This window comes from Camellia sinensis, chromosome 1 (assembly GCF_055761805.1).
Source record: "Camellia sinensis isolate YWXY chromosome 1, ASM5576180v1, whole genome shotgun sequence".
In the NCBI taxonomy this organism is placed as follows: Eukaryota; Viridiplantae; Streptophyta; class Magnoliopsida; order Ericales; family Theaceae; genus Camellia; species Camellia sinensis.
The window spans coordinates 222,045,332-222,066,191 of NC_138961.1; the positions used below are offsets into that span (position 1 = coordinate 222,045,332).

Below are 20,860 nucleotides of genomic sequence, written 5' to 3' on the forward strand. Positions count from 1 at the left end.
AAAGAATATATAATTATTTAAAATTTTATTAATTAAAAACATTTTTATTTGATAGTTTATGAATTATGTGAGTCAGAAGCACTTGATTATTTTTCTGGACACTTGTTAGTATTGAAAATGTGATTAAAAAAAAATGTTTTGAGAAAGTGTAAAAAGGGTCACTACAGGAAATCAGGGATTTAGGGACGTTTAATTAAACGTCACTTTTTTTAATTTTTAACGGCGTTTTATAACCGTCGCATATTTTTTTAACCAAAACGGCACCATTTTCTATTTAAAGGCGTGTAAAAGCGCCTCCAAATGCGGTAGATACACGTGCCCCTTTTCTGAAACCCTTATTTTTTAATCTGAGCCCTCTCTTTCTTATACGCACACCTCTCTCTTATCTTACACGCAGACATCTTTCTCTCTCTCTCTCTCTCAGCGACGAAGAAAACGGAGGAGATAACTCTACGAAGAAGCTTCGTCTCTCGAAAGATCAATCAGCTGTTCAGAGCGATTTTGAAGCGATTTCGAAATTCAGATTGATATCAATCGGCTGTTCAGAGCTTTTTCGAAGATTCAGATCGATTTCGAGATTCAGAGCGATTTCGATGCTCCGTCGCCACCGTCATCTGCACTGGCGAGGTAGCGAGCTCCACCGTCTCTCTCTCTTTCTCTCTAGATCTCATACTGATTGATCCAGATGAGGTTAGGGCCCGTGCCAAACAGGTTGTGCAAGATAAGCGTTGTCTGAAGGTTGGTCTTCCTCTCTTGGACACTTAAAATGAAATAGATCAGGATAACTATGGATGACAAACTTTTAGTCTACAGGATGCATGTATAAATAAATATGTATGGATGGATGTATATTAATATTATATATGTATAAATATTATATATAAATATATAGTGAGGAAATTGGATGTATGTATATAAATATTATATATAACCATTTATCAATTTGGTTCCCCTTTTAGATGTGCAAATAAAAACTGGGGAAATTGAAAATACTGAGAAAATACTGAGAATTAGGCATGCGTTTGGCTACCGAGAAGATACTGAGGAAATTGGAAAACAAGAAAGCTTCCATGATTTATTTTTATTTTTATTTATTTATTTATTTATTTTATAAATGGAGATTACTTATCCAAATAACCTTCTTTGCTAAACTTTAGTTGAGTTTTTGTTTCTAGAGGGCAAATCAAGGGACATTACGATGCAAATCGTTCATATAGTTTTTCCTCCATTGTATTTTTTTAAGCAACCTAGCAGATTGTAAGAAAAGGTTCCATACCTTTTGAGTTTCTATGCTAGTGCATGGTCTTTGTGCTAATTTTGTGGAATTGAAAAGATTTATAATCTGTATCATCAATTAGTTGGTTGTATTGATTGTTTTAGGGTTATCTATCTGTAGGATTGGAAGACTGAAAGATACAAAGAAATTATCAGATCTGGGACTGTAAGTACAAATTTTTGTATTCTTCATTTATGATTACTTGTTAGTTCATCTATGTGGGTGATTATTCTGGATGAGTGATTGTGAAGAAAATGGATTTGAGTTAATGGGCAGGTGGAGCCCAGACCTGGAGTATTGAGATTGATGGATGAGGCCAAGGATGCTGTAAGACGAACATTTTACCTTATAAATGCAATTATCACTTTATCACGGTTCTTAAGTTTTTTGTTGAATTTGCATCTGTTATCCACATTTAATTAGGTTATAAGACTACTTATTCTTTCCAAAGTTGTCAAATTCCATGTCCTTTTTCATACATGAAGAACCCTGCTTGTCTATGCTTCCCTCTGTTATCATATTTGCCTTTCGGCTAATGGTTATAGGGTAAAAAATTAGCAGTCTGCTCTGTTGCAACTAAAAGTTCTATTGTGCTCTGCCTTGAGAACCTTATTGGAATTGTAAGTCCTTCTCAGGAATTTTTTATTTTTTTTTTAATTATATGAGATAGGGTAACCTATTTAATGTTGATGTTTTAGGAGCACTTCAAAAATCTTGATTGCTTCCTTGGAAGTTGAATCAATTGAGTTGGCCAATCTGTATTTTTCAGAATGCTCTAGTCAATTTGTAGGGTTATGCAAGTAGTTGATCCCTTTTCATCCATCAGTGTCCTTTTGATTTCTAATTATTCTTTACTTGTTATTTGAGATTTTGTCACTTATAATTCAGATCTCCTTATGCTCATAATTTATTATCATTCTTGATTAAGCTTTCATTTCCATATATATTAAACATAAATTTGCATTTATCTAAAAATTCATTTCACATGCAAATTAGGATAGAATTTGGATCTTTGAGTTCCATTCTAATGACAAGGACACATGCTATGCCCTTTACAAATGAACATGCTTGACAAATCTCTGATGTTCTTCGTTAGGCACATGCAAAAGAAGGAAAACATATCATATCTGAACCATAGTTTATTATATAGTTCAGATTTACTAACCACAAAATATATTTTGAACCATAGTTTATTATATATAAATATATAGTTTATTTTTTGCCAAGCAATAGAAAAATCTCTAATCCCTTGATTCCATGTTTTGAACCATCACTCATTATCAATTGAGGTATTTTCTTTTTAGTCCATCCCCGGGCCACGAAACTGATAGATCACTGGTAATGTTGCAGCTAGGTTGAAGGCACGTATTTTAAGGTTTCATAATTACTCAAAGTTCTCATTTTGGTATTGTATGTAGCCTCGATTGGTTAGTCTTCAATTTCATTATTCTTTATTATTTGTGCTGTTTAGCCGGATCTGGAATGAGACATGGTTGGCAAGCCTTTTCTACAAACCTTGCAACTGAGTTTTTTGTCAAGCAATCCCCAACAAACCATTCTCCCCTGTTGGCGACAATGTGGGTCTTCTTCTACGTGGCTTAAAATGGGAAGATATTCAGCGATGACAGGTAAATGACACCAATAAATCACACTGAAGTATTTGTGGTAGAACATATTGCTGACAGTAAATAACCTTGTAAATAATTCAGTCAATTTATGAGTCTGAAATGCAAATTTCGGGTAACTCATCATGTGTTTGAAAGGAAAGCTATTTTAACCTTACACCAGTTTTAAAATGTTTTTCTATTGGTGATCATGATGTGTGTGGATACAGTGATGGGTGTTGGAAAATGTTATGTGAAATGTATGAAATTAACCCCCAGTTTTATAAGCAAAAAACTGGAAATAATTTTAGAAGGATGTACTTAACCATCCTCTGCTGCACAGGTGATTGCCAAGCCTGGGTCAGTGAAAACTTACAAGAGGTTTGAGGCAGAAATATATGTCCTCACAAAGGATGAAGGTGGTCGCCATACTGCATTTTTCTCAAACTATAGGCCTCAGTTTTACATGAGGACTGCAGATATCACTGGTAAAGTAGAGTTGCCGGAAAATGTTAAGATGGTTATGCCTGGGGACAATGTGACTGCTATTTTTGAGCTCATATCGCCTGTTCCTCTTGATGCGGGTATGCATATCTTATAACTTTCTTACCATTGTTACTTCTGTTTGTTTTCATTTATTTCTTATTATCTCTTGCAGTTTATTTCTATGAACCTAGTGGCAGCCTTTCTTTTCTTAAAGCAAAGTCATACCAATCGGACTGAATCAGTCTATAGACCTAATATAATATTATAAATAATGTCGATATATAGGTTCTGTTACATCTATGGTAGTGTTAGCAGTTTGTTTTCCCTTAATAATATTTATGGTTACATTGTTGGTGTCTTCCTCAGCTGCGAGCAAGTTGTGTCTCATGGTAATCAGCTTGCAACACCTTCTTTCTTAGGAAATTTTGATTACAAAATTTACATAGGAATTAAGGATTAATATTAAGTGGTTTTTTCCCTTTTAAATATTATTTTTTGATTCGCAATTTGACAACAATGGTTTTTTGAAGTTTTTAAAAAATAGACGCAATATATTTATTCCAGTACTGGATATTTGTTTTGGGTACCTGCTATGCGTGCAGACCAGCACCGGATACCGTACGACATAATTGTAGTACCCATGCTTCATAGCATCATATCTCTCAAAAGAGAAGATATACATTGAATAGTAGAGCTGTAGGTGAATCCTTATATTTACTAAGCTTATACAGTCTTCCTTTCTCAGTCTGTGACTCCTTTTACAATTGGTAAGATGGGAAAAAAAAAAAAAAAAACACTGCAAATTTGAAAACACACTCTCTCTCATGCACAGTTGTAGACCAGCTACACCCATCACCGCACTAGCCCACATGCACAGATACACATCTACCCTCGTGCCCACATAGGTTGGATACATCATATTTGGCATGATTTTTTTAAAATTAATGTGCATCCTCATAAGTGGATGCATTGAAGTAACTATATTCCTATTGTATTCAAACTAGTTGATATTCATTATTTTTGGAATCTTTGTAGATTACTGACTTGCCATTTTCTCTATACTCAACATTTATCATTGAGGCCCGCCATGGTTTCAACAAAGTTTGTACTCTCTCATTATTTGAATAGGTTACTGTCAATAAGTTGCATAATTAGCATATAGATTTCTCTTTTGATTTTGAATTTCTTATTATTCTTGAAATTAGCACATAGATTCCTCCTAGAGTGTGCAACTCATCAATGAACAGAATAATGGCCCTTTTGCTTTGCTTAACTTCATCAACCACATTCAGTAACCTTTTCTTCAATATTGGGATAGTTAGGTTGTTCAGTTGGTGGCTTATATGGGTGGTACACCTTGTAAGAGATATCATTATAAATGAAACTATCATCATTAACAATTAGGGTCTATAAAGGATCACTTCACATTAAAAAAATATGCGATTATGTGCAATAATATTTTCGTGTTAAAGGTTCTGTCTCGGAGAAACATTACTACGGAGCCCATCTTGTCTATTATTCTCTCAAACATAAGAAGAGAATGTCGACAGAATTTAACATCTCAAGTGATTTCTGCCCTACAGGAACAAGACAGGAATGAAGCTGAAGCACTTGAGAGAGAGTTGCATTCTAAAGATGATGCTTCAATCTCGTTACCTGCAAGACAGGAATGTATTGTGTAATACATTGGCATGAAATTTTGTTTGTTCTTCTTGAATGGCTATGCGATGTATTGCGTTGTGTCATGGTCAGAATTTACTTGGCACCATATTTATGTATGTAACAAATTTCCTGTCTTGCAGGTAACAAAATTCCTGTCTTGGGGTTAATGAGATGCACCACTCCTCATCACTGGACGAAAAACAAGAGCCTTGGCTTCACCAAGAGTTGAACTTGAGACCTAGAAGTTATAACTCCCAAGTCTTACCATCATATTCATGAGTTATGGACTGTACTCTAATTATCATATAGTTTGGACTTTAGGCTGGCGGGTGTCAGTTGTGACTCATGAGGTTGAGCCTGGGGCTAGTATAGATGATTTGGTTTTTCAGAAAGCCAGTAATCTATAAGATGAAGGTGTTATGCTATATGCATATCAAATTTGCTCAGTACTATCTGGTAGTTGCTATGATTTTTCATTTTATTTATTTATTTATGACTATGATTTTGTGCATCTACACTATTGGAGAAAAAGTGCTGGACTCTGAAACAGCAAACAAACCTTTTTGAGCAAAATTTTCAATCTAAATTATCTTTCATGTATGGTAGGAGGGTGGGTTTTCCCATGATATTCCAACCACTCTGCATAGAAGTAAAGTTGACTGCCCGGTCCCAGAGGTTTGTATTTTATTTCCTCTTTATTACAAATTTTCTTAGGTGTTATTCCAGTTATTTAATTTTCATCTTTATGTATATTGCAGGAAATGGTTACTGTCAGTGTTGATGGTTCTGTGGTAGATCGAATTGCTAAAATTATGTCATATCTTCGCCTTGGATCATCTGGGAATGTTCTCAAGAAAAAGAAGAAAGAAAGAGAAGTGAAAGGTATGCTATACTGTTTTTTGAAAAAAAACTTGTTGGCCACTGTCACTTTGGTTTGTATTTTTGCATGATATTCCAAGAAACTATTTAATTCCAAATCCATGAGACTTTTCAGAGCATATTCAGCACATCTGTGCTTTAGAACATGACGAAAACGTTAACTCTGGTCTAATGGGTAAATGGGAACATAGCCACCCTGATTAGCATGAATATAATTGCTCTTAACAAACTGGTATGAATTCAAAATACTTCTCAGAAAGGAAATTCTGCAGTGATTTAATTAATTCTTATCAGGGGTAAGTTTCTAGAGAATTCATGTGACCATTCATGCAATGCATGCATGGATTATAATGCTATGGTGTCAGCCATTTGGTATCAGATTGGTTAGTTTCGATTTCCTAGGGAGGGTGAGAGGTTTCTACTTTTTCGGATTTCCACACTTGCTGTCTTATTTTGTTTTCTGTATATGTGCATTTCTGTGTGGTGGTTATTTGATTCTGTTTTGTAATGAATGCATTATCCTTTTCCCCCCCTCCAATAATGTTAAAAACACTAACTAATGTACCAACAAACATAACTAATGTACCAACTAGACACAATGTTAAGTGAGTCCTAGGTCAAGTGGTGGATCGCACATGTATGTCTTGTGTCTTAGTTGATATGTTTGTTGGTACACTAGTTAGTGTTTTTAGCATTACTTTTTCTTTTTTCTTGACCTCTGTAATTTCCATCTGCATGTAACACATTGTCAAATCAACAGGAAGGATAGCAATTATTGGCAATGAATATGTTGAAGATGAGAGGGTGTCAAAGCCTAACGGTGAAATTTTGAAGAATAGAACTTACAGAGAAAACCTACCTCCACCTCCCCCACCTCCGAAGCAGGGACATCCTGATTCAAAAGAGAACCAAGGCCCTGAAGTTTCCAGAGCTGAAGATGACGACATTTTTGTGGGGGAAATTTTGTTACCTGCACTCTAAAGATGATGCTTCAATCTCGTCACCTGCAAGACAGGAATGTATTGTGTAATACATTGGCATGAAATTTTGTTTGTTCTTCTTGAATGGCTATGCGATGTATTGCGCTGTGTCACCGTCAGAATTTACTTGGCACCATATTTATGTATGTTCTCTCGAAACAAATACATTTGATTTTTTTTTTCTTTTTTGTATTTGTGTTTGTAGTTGGAGGCCTATTTTCCTTTTGCTACTGTACTTGCCAAAGTGTTTATGAGGGTTTATGCATCACAGAATTAGCACAATTTTTTTTATATAAAAAAAAAAAAGAGAAAAGAAAAATGAAGCTATAACGGCGTTTTTTAAACGCCACTATAGTGTTATATTTTTAAAATAGAAAAAAGCTACCACGACGTTTTTAAAACGTCGTTAAATATTGACATCACTGTTATGTAACACATTTAACGCCGCCTATTCTCATATAATGACGCTTTTGGAGCGCCATAAAGATACAATGACGGCCGCATCTTCGACGTTTGGTACTAAACGTCGCAAAAAGAATTAGCGGCGTTTTTGATAATTATAGTGGCGTTTTTTAAACGCCTCTAAAAGCCTCATTTTCAGCAGTGGCTATTTTGAGCACTCGTTTGGCATATTGATTGGGTTCATTTTTTAGTTAAAATAATTATAAAAAGATAAAATAAGTTAAAAAATTAATAAGAAAAAATATCACAACTAAACCATAATCATTTCATTTTTTTCTCACAAAAGTTAAAAAAGTCAAAAAATCCATCCCAAACGAGACATTTTAGTTCCAGGCTAAATAGTAAAAAAGGTAACCCACATTCCAAACGAAACCTGAATTGAGAAAATTATAAATCAAGTGTATTCTTCAAAAATAATAACACACACGTGGTCTATGACTTTAATAATTAAAATTTATAAACTTTACCATTAATCTTAATTTTTTTCTACCTTACACTAATTTGTTATTTTTCCTTTTGAATTTAGTAACAGATGTCTTGGGATCTAATCAAGCCAAATCAAATCAAGTCTTAAATCTTATCAAATGAGGTCGGCTATGTAAATCTTTCTTCTCCACTTGACTCTATCAAATGCCATTTGGTTAGTCTAATTAAGGATATTTATCTCTTTATTTACTACACTAGTCTACATCAATCTAGGTCTGTTCATTTCCCTAACACTTCCCTTTACTTTATTCACTACACTAGTCCACGTCAATCTAGATATGTTCCTTTCCCTAACACTTCCCTTTACTGTTAGTATCACATCTCTTCACTATTACATCTGTTGGTCTCCGTTGTCTTGAGATCTATTATTATTATTTTTTTCTTGTGTTCAGAGGCACTTAAAAACAACGCCCAATTAGTATACATTAATGTGTGTTTGGGAGGAAAAAGATTGAGTACACACCTACCCTTTGACATAATGCATAAAGTGGTGACCCTAAGACTTGAACCCATAACCTTAAGGTTATTTGGCCAAATCTTAACCATTGAACTAATTACAACACATTAATGTGTGTTCAGAGGCACTTGTTAACAAAAAAACAAAACAAAACAAAAATGGAAGTATAGGAGAGTTTTAAAGATAAGTCAGTTAACAAAGTTAAATGATTGGTACATTTTAGTGTCCACTTTTATAAATATTTTACAATTGTTTTAAGCTTGACACTCATTAAGAAAACATTTGAAATAAGCATTTGAATAAGTTTGACACATAATTAATAAGCTTGACAAAGAAAGAATTGTCCAAGTAAATGAACTAGAGAACAATTTTATACAGAGCCGAGGCTTGGGATTACAATTTTGAATCTCTGACTCCATTTGATTTTATAAGGAGTTTTATTTTATTCTTTTTAAATTAAAAAATATAGGTATGAAGATATGTTACTCTATATATTTATCGAGAAGTATTGTCTCTCAATATCACAAAACAATTTGTAAGAAAATCCGTCTCATCTATGTTAGGGTCGAAACGAAGGTCCCATTGCATGTTGTATAGGTGTTGTCGTGTTGATGAGTAAATTTAACTCTACCAAGCAGTTATAGAGACTCGAACTCAAGTATTGAGTGAAGAAATCTAAATTCTTACCATTGAACCAACCACTCGATTGTACTTTATAAGGGAGCTTCAAGGGGACACATAAGTTTTTTAGATTGTATTTGAATCATAAATTTAGATAGAAATTTGTAAACAAAAAATAAAAAAAGATGGGTGAATTTCATGATCAAAATACAATCTTAAACTACACATGTAGAGTATCATATACATAAGACCTACCTATGTGTCATATACATAACACCTACGCATGTTAACTTAGCGAGGATGTGTTGCATTGCATATGAATCATAGACAGCTACACACAATTGATCACATAAGGGGTTTTACCCACAAATGTTTCCTTCAACCCAAATCAAATGAAACCACAAAGGACCAAACATCATAGTCAAGAATATGCCATTAATTGCTTCTAAACTAATTAGCAGTAGACTACTAATCAGTGGGTTCGACTTTTAATGTTGGACAAATTACAATAGTAATACATGCTGTTTACCTGTTGACAATTTGGTCCCTATATATAATTCTAATTGCAATAATGCTACTTTTAATTTTGTATTTTTGTGTTTAATTTGTTCATGTGTTTTTTTTTAAATCTTCATCAATATGATTATAATGTGTTAGAATTCATTGTAATATCATATATAAATATAAAAAAAATGTTGGAAAATTTCGTTTTTTAAGGCTTATTTTAGGCTAACTTTGAGCCCAAAATTGAGTGGGTCCCAAACGTCTTTTGGGGTGGGTCCGAAGAGGTGATGTGTTCCTTACCGCATGGTAAGTCATACGGTGAAGACGATTCGTCAAAACCATTTATGAGTAAATGAGAAGTGAACATCGTTTTCAGGTTCGTGGAATTGAATATTTAAGGAATTAAATGTGGATTTCCTTGAAAGGCTTGTCCTACATTAAAACTTGAAGAGAACTTATGTGTGTATATAAGTTCTAGGTGGCAACACTTGAGTTCGGTCCCAAGAGGCACCCCAAGTTTGTAGAAGGGAGGAGTTATAGACAAATGGAACATTGGCTCAAACCACCACACGCACGTGCCGCCGTCTGACCAACTGAGTCGTGCCGTGTGCAGGTGTGGGTCGGGTCAGTTCTAATATTAATTTTTTGAACAAAATTTATTTGAATTTTTTCTAGAAAATTTTATGCAAAAATTGAAATTAATTTTCTGTCTAATTTTTACCACCTTCTGTGTAAAATTCCTAAACAGATTCAAACTGTTTTACAGTTTTATAACTGCCAGAAGCTGCTGCAGTTAACAGATTTGAATCTATACAGTTCAAACAGATCAAACTGTCCAACAGATCTGTTGAAATTCAAACAATACCTGTTCAATTCAAAAACCCACCTGTTCAGTTTGAATTTTACACCTGTTCGGGTCTATATATACTAGATCTATTCCAGCATTTTTTTATTCTGAAAATTCATTCTTTCCTTCTAGTTTTGATCTCTTGCATCAATTATTCTTTATAATTTTTAGAAAAAAATTTAAAGAGTATAGAACACAGGTTCTAGTTTGCCGGACAAATTTGTTTGAAGTGCTACTACAAATTTTGTAAAGATCATTGTATCCTGGGAGATAGATGCCACTTAACCGTAAGTATTATAGCCGGGCGAATCTGTATTAAGGATAGAGTGTCAAACACTCGAATTGATCTTAAATATTTATTCGGTTCAGTAAAATAAATTTGGTACGTAATTTATTTTAATTTTGTTTGATTTGTTTCATTTATTTATTGTACATAGAAGATTGTTCCAACAATCTTAAGACAGATTCGACTTATTCTGTTTACAGAATTTTTCGTTTGTTTCCCTTTCTTTTTTTTCTTACAGAAATTATTTTCTGTAATTTTACAAAATAATATTCTGGTTGGAAAACAAATAGTAGTAATATACTGTTTGACAGATAGTAGTAATATACTATCTATTTTCTTTGACAACTAGCAGTAATATACTAGTGTCATTAACAATTCAGAATATTTATTTGTAAAATTTTGTCAGAAATTAATTTTGATTTTCAGAAATTATTTCTGAGTGTTCATTAATTAAAATTCTATTTCATTATTTTAATTATTGAAGTGTTACAGAAATTAAATTTTTTGTGTGGAATTAATTTGGTTAAATAAAATTTTATTTATTTCCAAATTAATTGAAAAGTAAAAGTTACATTTCTTGTTTCTTTTATTTTTACAGAATTTAATTCTGTGAATTTGGATTAATTTTCTGTGTAGTATAAAACTCTAATTATAATTTTGTTTTATAATTTAGAATTCATGGCTACTGAAACAAATGCTCAAACGAGTACTGGTATGGTGGTTGCAATTGCGCCAACTCCCCTCTTGTTGTGACTGTGCCAGTCGATCATGGTGAAAAACCAGAGAAGTTCTTAGGAACTGATTTTAAAAGATGGCAGAAGAAAATACTATCTAAAGGAGGGGAAACTAAGAAGTACAAGTTTAATGGTAAGTGTTACATTTGTGACAAAAAATGACATCAGGCCAAAGATTACCATTACACACGTAAAGGCAAAGAAAGATCAAGCAAGAAGCCTGCTCAAGCTAATATAACCAAAATGGAAAAAAATTTCATTGGTGTAGATATCATAAATCTTTTTGCAGTTGTTTCTGAGACAAACCTTGTCGGAAATCCTAAAGAATGGTGGGTGGACACTGGTGCTACTCGTTATATCTTTGCCGACAAACAGATGTTCACATCTTATTCTACAGTGGACAATGGTGAATAACTTTTTATGGGTAACTCCTCAACTTCCAAAGTTGAAGGACAAGGAAAGATTGTACTTAAGATGACATCTGGAAAGGAACTCACTCTCAACAACGTGCTGCATGTACCGGACATTCGCAAGAACCTTGTTTCCGGATATTTGTTAAGTAAGAATGAATTTAGGCTAGCGTTTGAGAGTGATAAATTTGTACTTACTAAGAATGGGATGTATGTAGAAAAATGTTACATGTCTGATAGCCTTTTCAAAATGAATGTAATGACTGTTGTACTCTTTGTTATTAATAAAATTACATATTCTTCTTACTTGCTTGAGTCTTCAAATTTATGACATGGTAGACTTGGACATGTTAATTATGGATCTTTGAGTAGATTAATTAATATGAAATGTTTACCTAAATTTGACATTGATTTAAATCATAAATGTGAAATTTGCGTTAAGGCAAAATTATCTAAAACTCTTTTCCATTCAATTGAAAGAAGTACAGAACCACTTGAATGAATTCATAGTGATATTTGTGATTTTAAATCAATTCAAATTAGAGGTGGGAAAAAGTATTTTATCACTTTTATAGATGACTATAGTAGATATAGTTATGTTTATTTAATTTGAACCAATGATGAAATTTTGGAAACTTTCATTCAATATAAGAATGAAGTTGAAAATCAACTTGGTAAGAAAATTAAGAAACTTAGAAGTGATAGAGGTGGTAAATATGAATCACCTTTTGGTAAGTTTTGTAAAGAACATGGAATAATTGATCAAACCACCGCTCCTTACTCACCTTAACAAAATGGAATTGCTGAAAGGAAGAATAGGACTTTAAAAGAAATGATGAATGCCATGTTAATAAGTTCTGGATTACCTCAGAACTTGTGGGGGGAAGCAATACTTTCTGCTAATTATATACTTAATAAGGTATCCCGGAAGAAAGTGAATCAAACACCTTATAAAATGTTGCATGGGAGAGTACCATCCTACAAATACTTAAAAGTATGGGGGTGTTTGGCTAAAGTGGTTATTCCTAATCCTAAAAAGACTAAGATAGGTCCTAAAATAGTTGATTTCATTTTCATTGGTTATGCCAAGAATAGTAGTGCATATCGGTTTTTGATTTATAAATCAGAACATACCGAAATGTATCTCAATACTATTATTGAGTCTCGGAATGTATCATTCTTTGAACATGTATTTCCAAATAAGACTGGACAAGAGACTAGTTCTAATAAAAGATCTTTGATGCTATTACTAGTAATGATCAAGAACAAGATCAAGAGCAAGAGATAGATCAAAATGAGGAAGAGGAACTTAGGCATAGTAAACGTGCTAGAACCTCAAAATCTTTTGGTCCAGATTTTCTAACATATTTGTTAGAAAATGAGCCTTTAACTTTTAAAGAGGCTATGTCCAGTCCTGAAGCTCCTTTATGGAAAGAAGCTGTCAATAGTGAAGTTGAATCCATCTTGCAAAATCACACTTGGGAATTGATGGATTTGCCACCAAGTTATAAACCTCTTGGATATAAGTAGATTTTCAAAAGAAAAATGAAAGCGGATGGATCAATTGACAAATACAAGGCAAGACTTGTGGTCAAAGGTTTTAGACAAAAAGAAGGTCTTGATTACTTTGACACATACTCGCCGGTTACTAGAATAACATCCATTAGAATGCTAATTGCTATTGCGTCTCTATACAATCTAGAAATTCATCAAATGGATGTGAAAACTGTTTTCTTAAATGGTGAGTTAGATGAAGAAATTTACATGGAACAACCAGAAGGTTTTTCTGTTCCAGGAAATGAAAAGAAAGTGTGTAAATTGGTTAAATCATTATATGGTTTAAAATAAGTGCCAAAGCAATGGCATGAGAAATTTGACAAGGTTATGATGTCAAATGGATTTAAAATTAATGAGTGTGAGAAATGTGTTTATATTAAAAACATAGACAAAGGTTATGTCATTGTATGTCTTTATGTGGATGATATGCTCATCATAAGTAGTAATAATAATATGATTAAAACTACCAAGAAAATGTTGAATAAACATTTTGACATGAAAGACATGGACATTGCTGATGTAATTCTTGGTATGAAAATTACCAAAACATCAAAAGGTTATGCTTTGTCACAATCTCATTACATTGAGAAAATACTTAACAAATTCAGCAAAGATGATGATCATCTTGCTAGAACACCTGTGGATGTTAATTTGTTTCTTTCTAAGAATGTACATGAAAGTATTTCTCAATTAGAGTATGCCCAAATTATTGGAAGCTTAATGTACTTGATGAACTACACTCGCCCAGATATAGCTTATGCAGTAAGTAAATTAAGTAGATATACGAGTAATCCAGGAGTAGAACACTGGAAAGCAATTATAAAGGTTCTAAGATATCTTCAATTTACTCATAACATTGGGCTGAATTATACTAGATATCCAGCAGTACTTGAAGGTTACTGTGATGCAAACTGGATATCGGATACTAGAGACTCAAAGTCCACAACTGGGTATGTCTTTACTCTATGTAGGGCGGTTGTATCTTGGAAATCTTCTAAACAGACTTGCATAGCTAGGTCTACTATGGAATCAGAAATCAGAACTTTAGATAAAGCTGGGGAAGAAGCATAATGGTTTCGTCACTTCCTTGAAGATATTCTAATGTGGCCAAAACCGGTGCTTTTTATATGCATACATTGTGATAGTAAATCAGCAATAGGTAGAGCACAGAGCCATATGTATAACAGTAAGTTCCGACACATTCGTTATCGACATAATACCGTAAGACAACTACTCTCTAATAGAATTATTTCCATTGAATATGTGAAGTTTAAAGACAACATAGGGAATCCACTAACCAAAGGGTTAGCAAGAGAGCTAGTTAAGAATTCATCGAGGGGAATGAGACTTAAGCCTATTAAATAAGAGTTAACACAACGGCAACCAAACCTAGTTGACTGGAGATCCCAAGATCTAGATTCAAAGGGACAACCAAGTTGTGTATGATATAAAAGGATTACTAGGGAGTCAAACTCCTACCCATTTCTATGATGAAATAGTGATGTCTGCAGCATTTTAGGTTAAGTAATACTTTTAATGATTATTATATCTAGGTATACCTAATGGAGTATGGCATGATACTTTTCATAAGAATCACTTATATGAATGTGAACTGGGCCGATTCTATGAGATTTGTGAAGGGCTACAATTCTCTAGAGCACTCATGAAATACCAGGTTGTTCAGGGCCAAAATGAACACAATAGTGAGAACTAAACTGTGTATGGGGATATACTGTGTGAATTCTATTGTCTTGGTTTACACAAATAACTGAACAGCTCAAGACATCATGTTCACTGGTTAGCTAGTAAATCCGATAGTGTCTCACAAGGAAAAGTTCAAAGCCAAAAGCTACCTATCCTTTGCAGAATATTTCCAATCTCTGTACTCTCTCTAATTAGATCATGTTGTTGCATTTTTTCTTCGTCAAATTCCATTCATGTGGGGGATTGTTGAAAAATTTGGTTTTATAAGGCTTATTTTGGGCTAACTTTGAGCCCAAAATTGAGTGGGCCCCAAACGTCTTTTGGGGTGGGTCCGAAGAGGTGACGTGTTCCTTGCCGCATGGTAAGTCACACGGTGAAGACGGTTCGTCAAAACCATTTATAAATGAATGGGAAGTTGACGTTGTTTTTGAGTTCGTGGAATTTAACATTTAAAGAATTAAATGTGGGTTTCCTCGAAACGCTTGTCCCACATTGAAACTTGAAAAGAACTTATGTGTGTATATAAGTTCTAGGTGGCAACACTCGGGTTGGGTCTCAAGGGGCACCCTAAGTTTGTAGAAGGGAGGAGTTATGAACAAAGGGAACCTTGGCTCAAACCACCACACTCGCGCGCGCTGCCGCCGTCCTTCTGTTCGGCCGCGAGTGTGGGTCGGGTTGGTTCTAATATTAATTTTTTGAAAAAAATTTATTTGAATTTTTTTCAAAATTTTTTAATGAAATTAAATTCCAATTTTGTGCCAAAATTGAAATTAATTTTCTGTCCAATTTTTACCACCTTCTGTCCAAAATTCCTAAATAGATTCAAACTGTTTTACAGTTTTATAACTGCCAGAAACTGCTACAATTAACAAATTTGAATCTGTACAGTTCAAACAGATCAAATTGTCCAATAGATTTGTTTAAATTCAAACAGTACCTGCTTAATTAAAAAACCCACCTGTTTAGTTTGAATTTTACACCTGTTCGGGTCTATATATACCAGATCTGCTCCAGCATTTTTTCATTCCAAAAATTCATTCTTTCCTTTTAGTTTTGATCTTTTGCATCAATTATTCTTCATATAATTTTTAGGAAAAAATTTAGAGAGTATAGAACACAGGTTCTAGTTCGCCAGACAAATTTGTTTGGAGTGCTACTACAAATTTTGTGAAGATCATTGTATCCTAGGAAATAGACGCCACTTAACCGTAAGCACCGTAGCGGGGCGAATCTGTCTTAAGGACAGAATGTCACACACTCGCTTTGATCTTAAATATTTATTTGGTTCAGTAAAATAAATTCGGTACGTAATTTATTTTAATTTTGTTTAATTTGTTTCATTTATTTATCATACACAGAAGATTGTTTCCACAAAAAATAGACTCAAAATACAAAATTATATAATAAAACTATTACAATTAAAATTTTAAAAATTAAATTAACACGAGATGAATGGTAAGGAGTACTACTGTGATTTGCCCTTCAATTTATGGGTCTGGTTGAGGTATATCTAAGATTAGTTTACTACTTTTGTTTGAATCCATCAGTTTGTCTACCAAAAGTGATACTCATCACCAGGGGCATCACAAACACAATGCCATGCACTAACATCACAATCAATAACGCTCGTTTGTTGTTTATAGGAACATCAGAATCATGACGAATTAATATTTTGTTATTTGTAATTCTTATTAAGTTGTTAGGTTATTTGACCCTTTACAATTTTATTCAATGTGTTTGATTTTAATTTTTTAAATTTAGTTTTTTAAAAATTAAGTTTTTTATTTTTTGTGTTTTTTTTAGTGAATATTTTAAAATTTTAAATAATTTTTTACTTTTTTAGATGCACTTTACTTAGATGTATCTAAATAATAAAATATTTGTAAAAAAAATATTTAAAAAAAATTAATAAATATACAAAAATGCACAAGATGTACTGAATTTTTGTATATATATTTTTTATATTTTTGGTATTTAATAAATTTTTTAAACATTTTTTTCACAAATATTATATTTTTTAAATGTATTTTTATTAGACATGTCTAAAAAATTTTAAAAAAATATGTAAAATATTTAAAAAAAATTTATTAAAAATAAAAAAATAAAATTTTTAAAAGAATATTTTCTAAAAACTAAAACCAAACTGATTATTTTTATTTTTCTTGATTGATGTTGCTCGTTTGTCTTGTCTTCAATACCCATCTTGCACTTCTTTTTAGAAGTCACCGCACTGTGCTTCACGCGGAGAGGAAATTCGGTGTGGTACCCACTCAAAAACACCCAACCGATAGTAAAGCCCATCTCTTTTTCTCCTTAATTTTGTCACTGGCCTTGCTTCAAAGATGGACTATTTTAGTTAGTTATTTATCTTTTTAATTATTTTAGTTTGATTAAAAAAATTATATTTGAAAAGTTGGTTAGTTTTTTTTATTTGATTTGATAATTGTGAAAAAATAAATAAAATGATTATAAGTTGAATATGATATTTTATTTTATTAATTATTTTAATCTATTTTATCTTTTAATGAGTTATTTTAACCCAACCTTCTTCACAAACACCCCACTATTAGGTTCGATTAGTAATTCAATAATCTTAGAATATTATATATTATTTACAAAATATTTCAAACAAAGATATAAAATTTATAAATAAAACATTGTAACTCGCTTTTATTAAACTAGTTAAAGCATTGCACGTGACTATTTTGGTCTAATTCATTTTTTCAACAATTGTAGCAAGTAGTGTTTATGGATTTAAGTAAATTTTTTTAAAAAATTGAGATCAACTTGTGTTGGATACTATTTGCATGTATATCCTTTGAAAATAAAATTAAAGTTAGGTAAAATCAAAAATATAAATTAAACACAATCAAAATTTTGAATCTATTTTCTATATTGCAATATTACAAAAAGTCTTGTGAAAATATATAAGCAAGGTTTTAAAAAGCGGTTGCAACCATTACGTAACGCCGTTACGTAACAGTTGTGGTGGTTACTACCACCGTTATGGCTGCTATAATGGTGTGACGGAAATTCACATGTATAACGGCCATTGCGGTGTTACGTAACGGCCTAACGGTCCATTATACACTGTTACACATTTTTACAATATTTTGAATATTTTTCTTTTTAAAAGAAAAAAAAAACTTACAAAAAAAGAACAAATATTCAAGTAATCCAAACTCAAAGAAAAAATCTTATATGAAATTTTTTTCTTTATAATTTTTAAAAATTTATGACACAAATTTTATTTTATAATCATTTGATTTAATAATTGTGAATATTTTTTGTTCAGTTAGTTTAAGTATTGGTAAAAAAAAATTTCTAGACATTTAAAATCAATTATTCTTAAAATCATTAACTATTAAAATAAAATGTAAGAAGCTCATTTTCTAGAGATTTGAAAATATGAAATTTATTGGATCATACTTAAAAATTAACAAAAATTGATTAAAAAAATTATTTTAAACCCCAATAAATGTGATTCTAAAAAAAATATATGCATATTGATAAGTTTTTTTCAAATTGTGTGAAAAATAAAAAAAATACAGTTCTGGTTACCGCAATCGATACACTACAACCTTTACACGTCGCAGTCGCAGTCGCAATCGCATCCGCAAGCACTACCGCGTCACAGCAATCGTTACGGCGACTACAATCGCTTTTTCAAAACCTTGCATATAAGTTTGAAAAAAAAATATATATATATATATATATATATATATAATGCACAAAAAAAAAAGAGGTGTGAATTAATTTATTTACAGTTGTCTATACTGCATCAACTTATGTATAGTTGTCTACATTGCATAATCAAAACATAGGCAAAAATATAGTTTTCAAAAATTAAAACATAGATACTGATTGTCATTTAGAATTTTGACAGCATACGTGGGTTAATCAATTATCTTCTTGACACATTACTGGGTTCAGAAAGTGTCTAAAAAGTGGATTTGTATATCATTTTCCTTAAAGTATCATGTAAAATAATACAATTCTAAAAATCTAAACAAAGAGAAAGTGTATAAAAATAGCTTGCGAATTCCTAAGGTGCAGTACGAAACTGGATGCATCTCCATCTATATAGATTCGAATAGATGCATACAATTTTAGGATTCAACCCAAAATATTCACAACATTTTTGTATAGATTCGAACAAATGAATACAACTCTAAAATTCAACCCCAAACATTCACAGTGGTCTAATTCATGATGGATAGTTGTAAATAATATGTACAACAATATGGAACTATGTAGAGGAAATAAGAAAATTTTACAGTTCAATCATCAATTCAAAAAATAAGAAGATAAGTTTGTTATAAGACTTTTGAAGCAGAGGAATAGGAAATTGATCTTTTTTTAGTGTTAAATAAATAAAAAAATGTTAATGTCAAGAAAAAAAAAAGGATAATTGGTTTATATAGGACTCTTTATAAATTTTGGGCTTGTTGGGCGATAACCTCATTCCACGAGATCTCTACTACTTCATATGAAATTTCAGTTTCGTTCCATATGTACCAAATCCCGCCTATCACTCTTTCCATTCCGCTGGGATTCATGGTCTTGGTGTTGGAGTAGCTCATAATTTGACTTATAAACTGGGCCTTGCTTTCTCCTTTTTTGTGATGACGAGATGGAAGCATCCATAAGAGTGTAAGTGCATGTAGTGCTGAAGGACGTTAGGTCGAGCAGCACTTTCAGTGTTGAAGAAGAGGATGTTTGTTATAAGAAGATAAGTTTGTTATAAGACTTTTGAAGTAGAGGAATAGGAAATTGATCTTTTTTAAGTGTTAGGCCTCGTTTGGGAACAGATTTTTTTAGTAACTTTTTGGCTTTTTGGCTAAAATGTGATGTAAAAAAAACTAGTATGTTTGGGATCACTTTTTGACTTTTTACGAAAAGATGTGCAAAAAGTAAAGAGAAAATGGAATCTTTGACTTTTTGGTATGGGTTGTTGGCTTTTTGATTTTTTTTAGTAACTTTTTGACTTTTTGGCTAAACAGGTCGCTTCCCAAACGAGGCCTAAATAAATAAAAAAATGTTAATGCCAAGAGAAAAAAAAAAGGATAATTGGTTTATATAGGACTCTTTATGAATTTTGGGCTTGTTGGGTAATAACTTCATTCCATGGGATCTCTACTACTTCATATGAAATTTCCGTTTCGTTCCATAGGTACCAAATCCCACCCATCACTCTTTCCATTCCGTTGGGATTCATGGTCTTGGTGTTGGAGTAGCCCATGATTTGACTTATAAACTGGGCCTTGCTTTCTTCTTTTTCGTGATGATGAGATGGAAGCATCCATAAGAGTGTAGGTGCATGTAGTGCTGAAGGAAGTTAGGGCGAGCAGCACCTTTAGTGTTGAAGAAGAGGATGTTTAACGGAGTGTTGTGGGGAATGCTTGGCGGAGTGTTGCAAAGAGCGCTTTTTTCCCCCAAGTTAAGGTCTACGAAGTTCTCTATATCCTATCCAAGTCCCAAATCTTCATTTGGGTTTTCCAACGGTGCTAACATCATAGAGATACGGTGGTCCAGATTCCTCTCTGTCGGTCTTTGTGAAAGGATGTTGATTCAGATCCTCTCGAAATATGGGATTAGCACTTGCATTGCTTAGCAGGCAGACCCTTGGAGAGTGAGGTTGCCTTCTTGGTTTGGTAAGAACAAAGTATAGAATGATGGTATTGTGTAGACATTTAGAAGGTTTAATGCCTTGTACTATCCCCTTATTTTACCTTGGAATTCTTTCGGCACCTCTACAACCATATATAGGGATGTTGGACCAAAGGGGATTTGAATAGCAGACCTTGGAATTGCCATGGAGGCATGGAGAGTATTCTTTGAAAGAACTCACACACTGGGTGGTGGCGGCGGCGGTGAGTAGAAGTGGAGCTCGAAGCTCTAAAGT

At 32.7% G+C, this 20,860-nt stretch overlaps 1 protein-coding gene across 5 annotated transcripts; it reads left to right on the forward strand.

The window, feature by feature from the left end:
* The first annotated feature begins 350 nt into the window (after positions 1 to 350).
* On the forward strand, positions 351 to 7,079 carry LOC114291112 (suppressor of mec-8 and unc-52 protein homolog 2-like). 5 transcript variants are annotated; one of them, XM_082896113.1, is made up of 9 exons: positions 352 to 738; positions 1,397 to 1,441; positions 1,553 to 1,603; positions 2,748 to 2,904; positions 3,224 to 3,464; positions 4,950 to 5,484; positions 5,635 to 5,703; positions 5,787 to 5,910; positions 6,668 to 7,079. In XM_082896113.1, the coding sequence occupies exons 6-9, from the start codon at positions 5,401 to 5,403 to the stop codon at positions 6,886 to 6,888; spliced, it is 498 nt and encodes a 165-aa protein (XP_082752239.1). In that variant the 5' UTR covers positions 352 to 738; positions 1,397 to 1,441; positions 1,553 to 1,603; positions 2,748 to 2,904; positions 3,224 to 3,464; positions 4,950 to 5,400; the 3' UTR covers positions 6,889 to 7,079. The 5 variants fall into 5 exon arrangements, with proteins under 5 accessions (XP_082752243.1, XP_082752239.1, XP_082752227.1 ...); XM_082896101.1 differs by having other exon boundaries at positions 358 to 738; positions 1,542 to 1,603; XM_082896110.1 differs by having other exon boundaries at positions 358 to 738; positions 5,169 to 5,484.
* Positions 7,080 to 20,860: the final 13,781 nt, after the last annotated feature.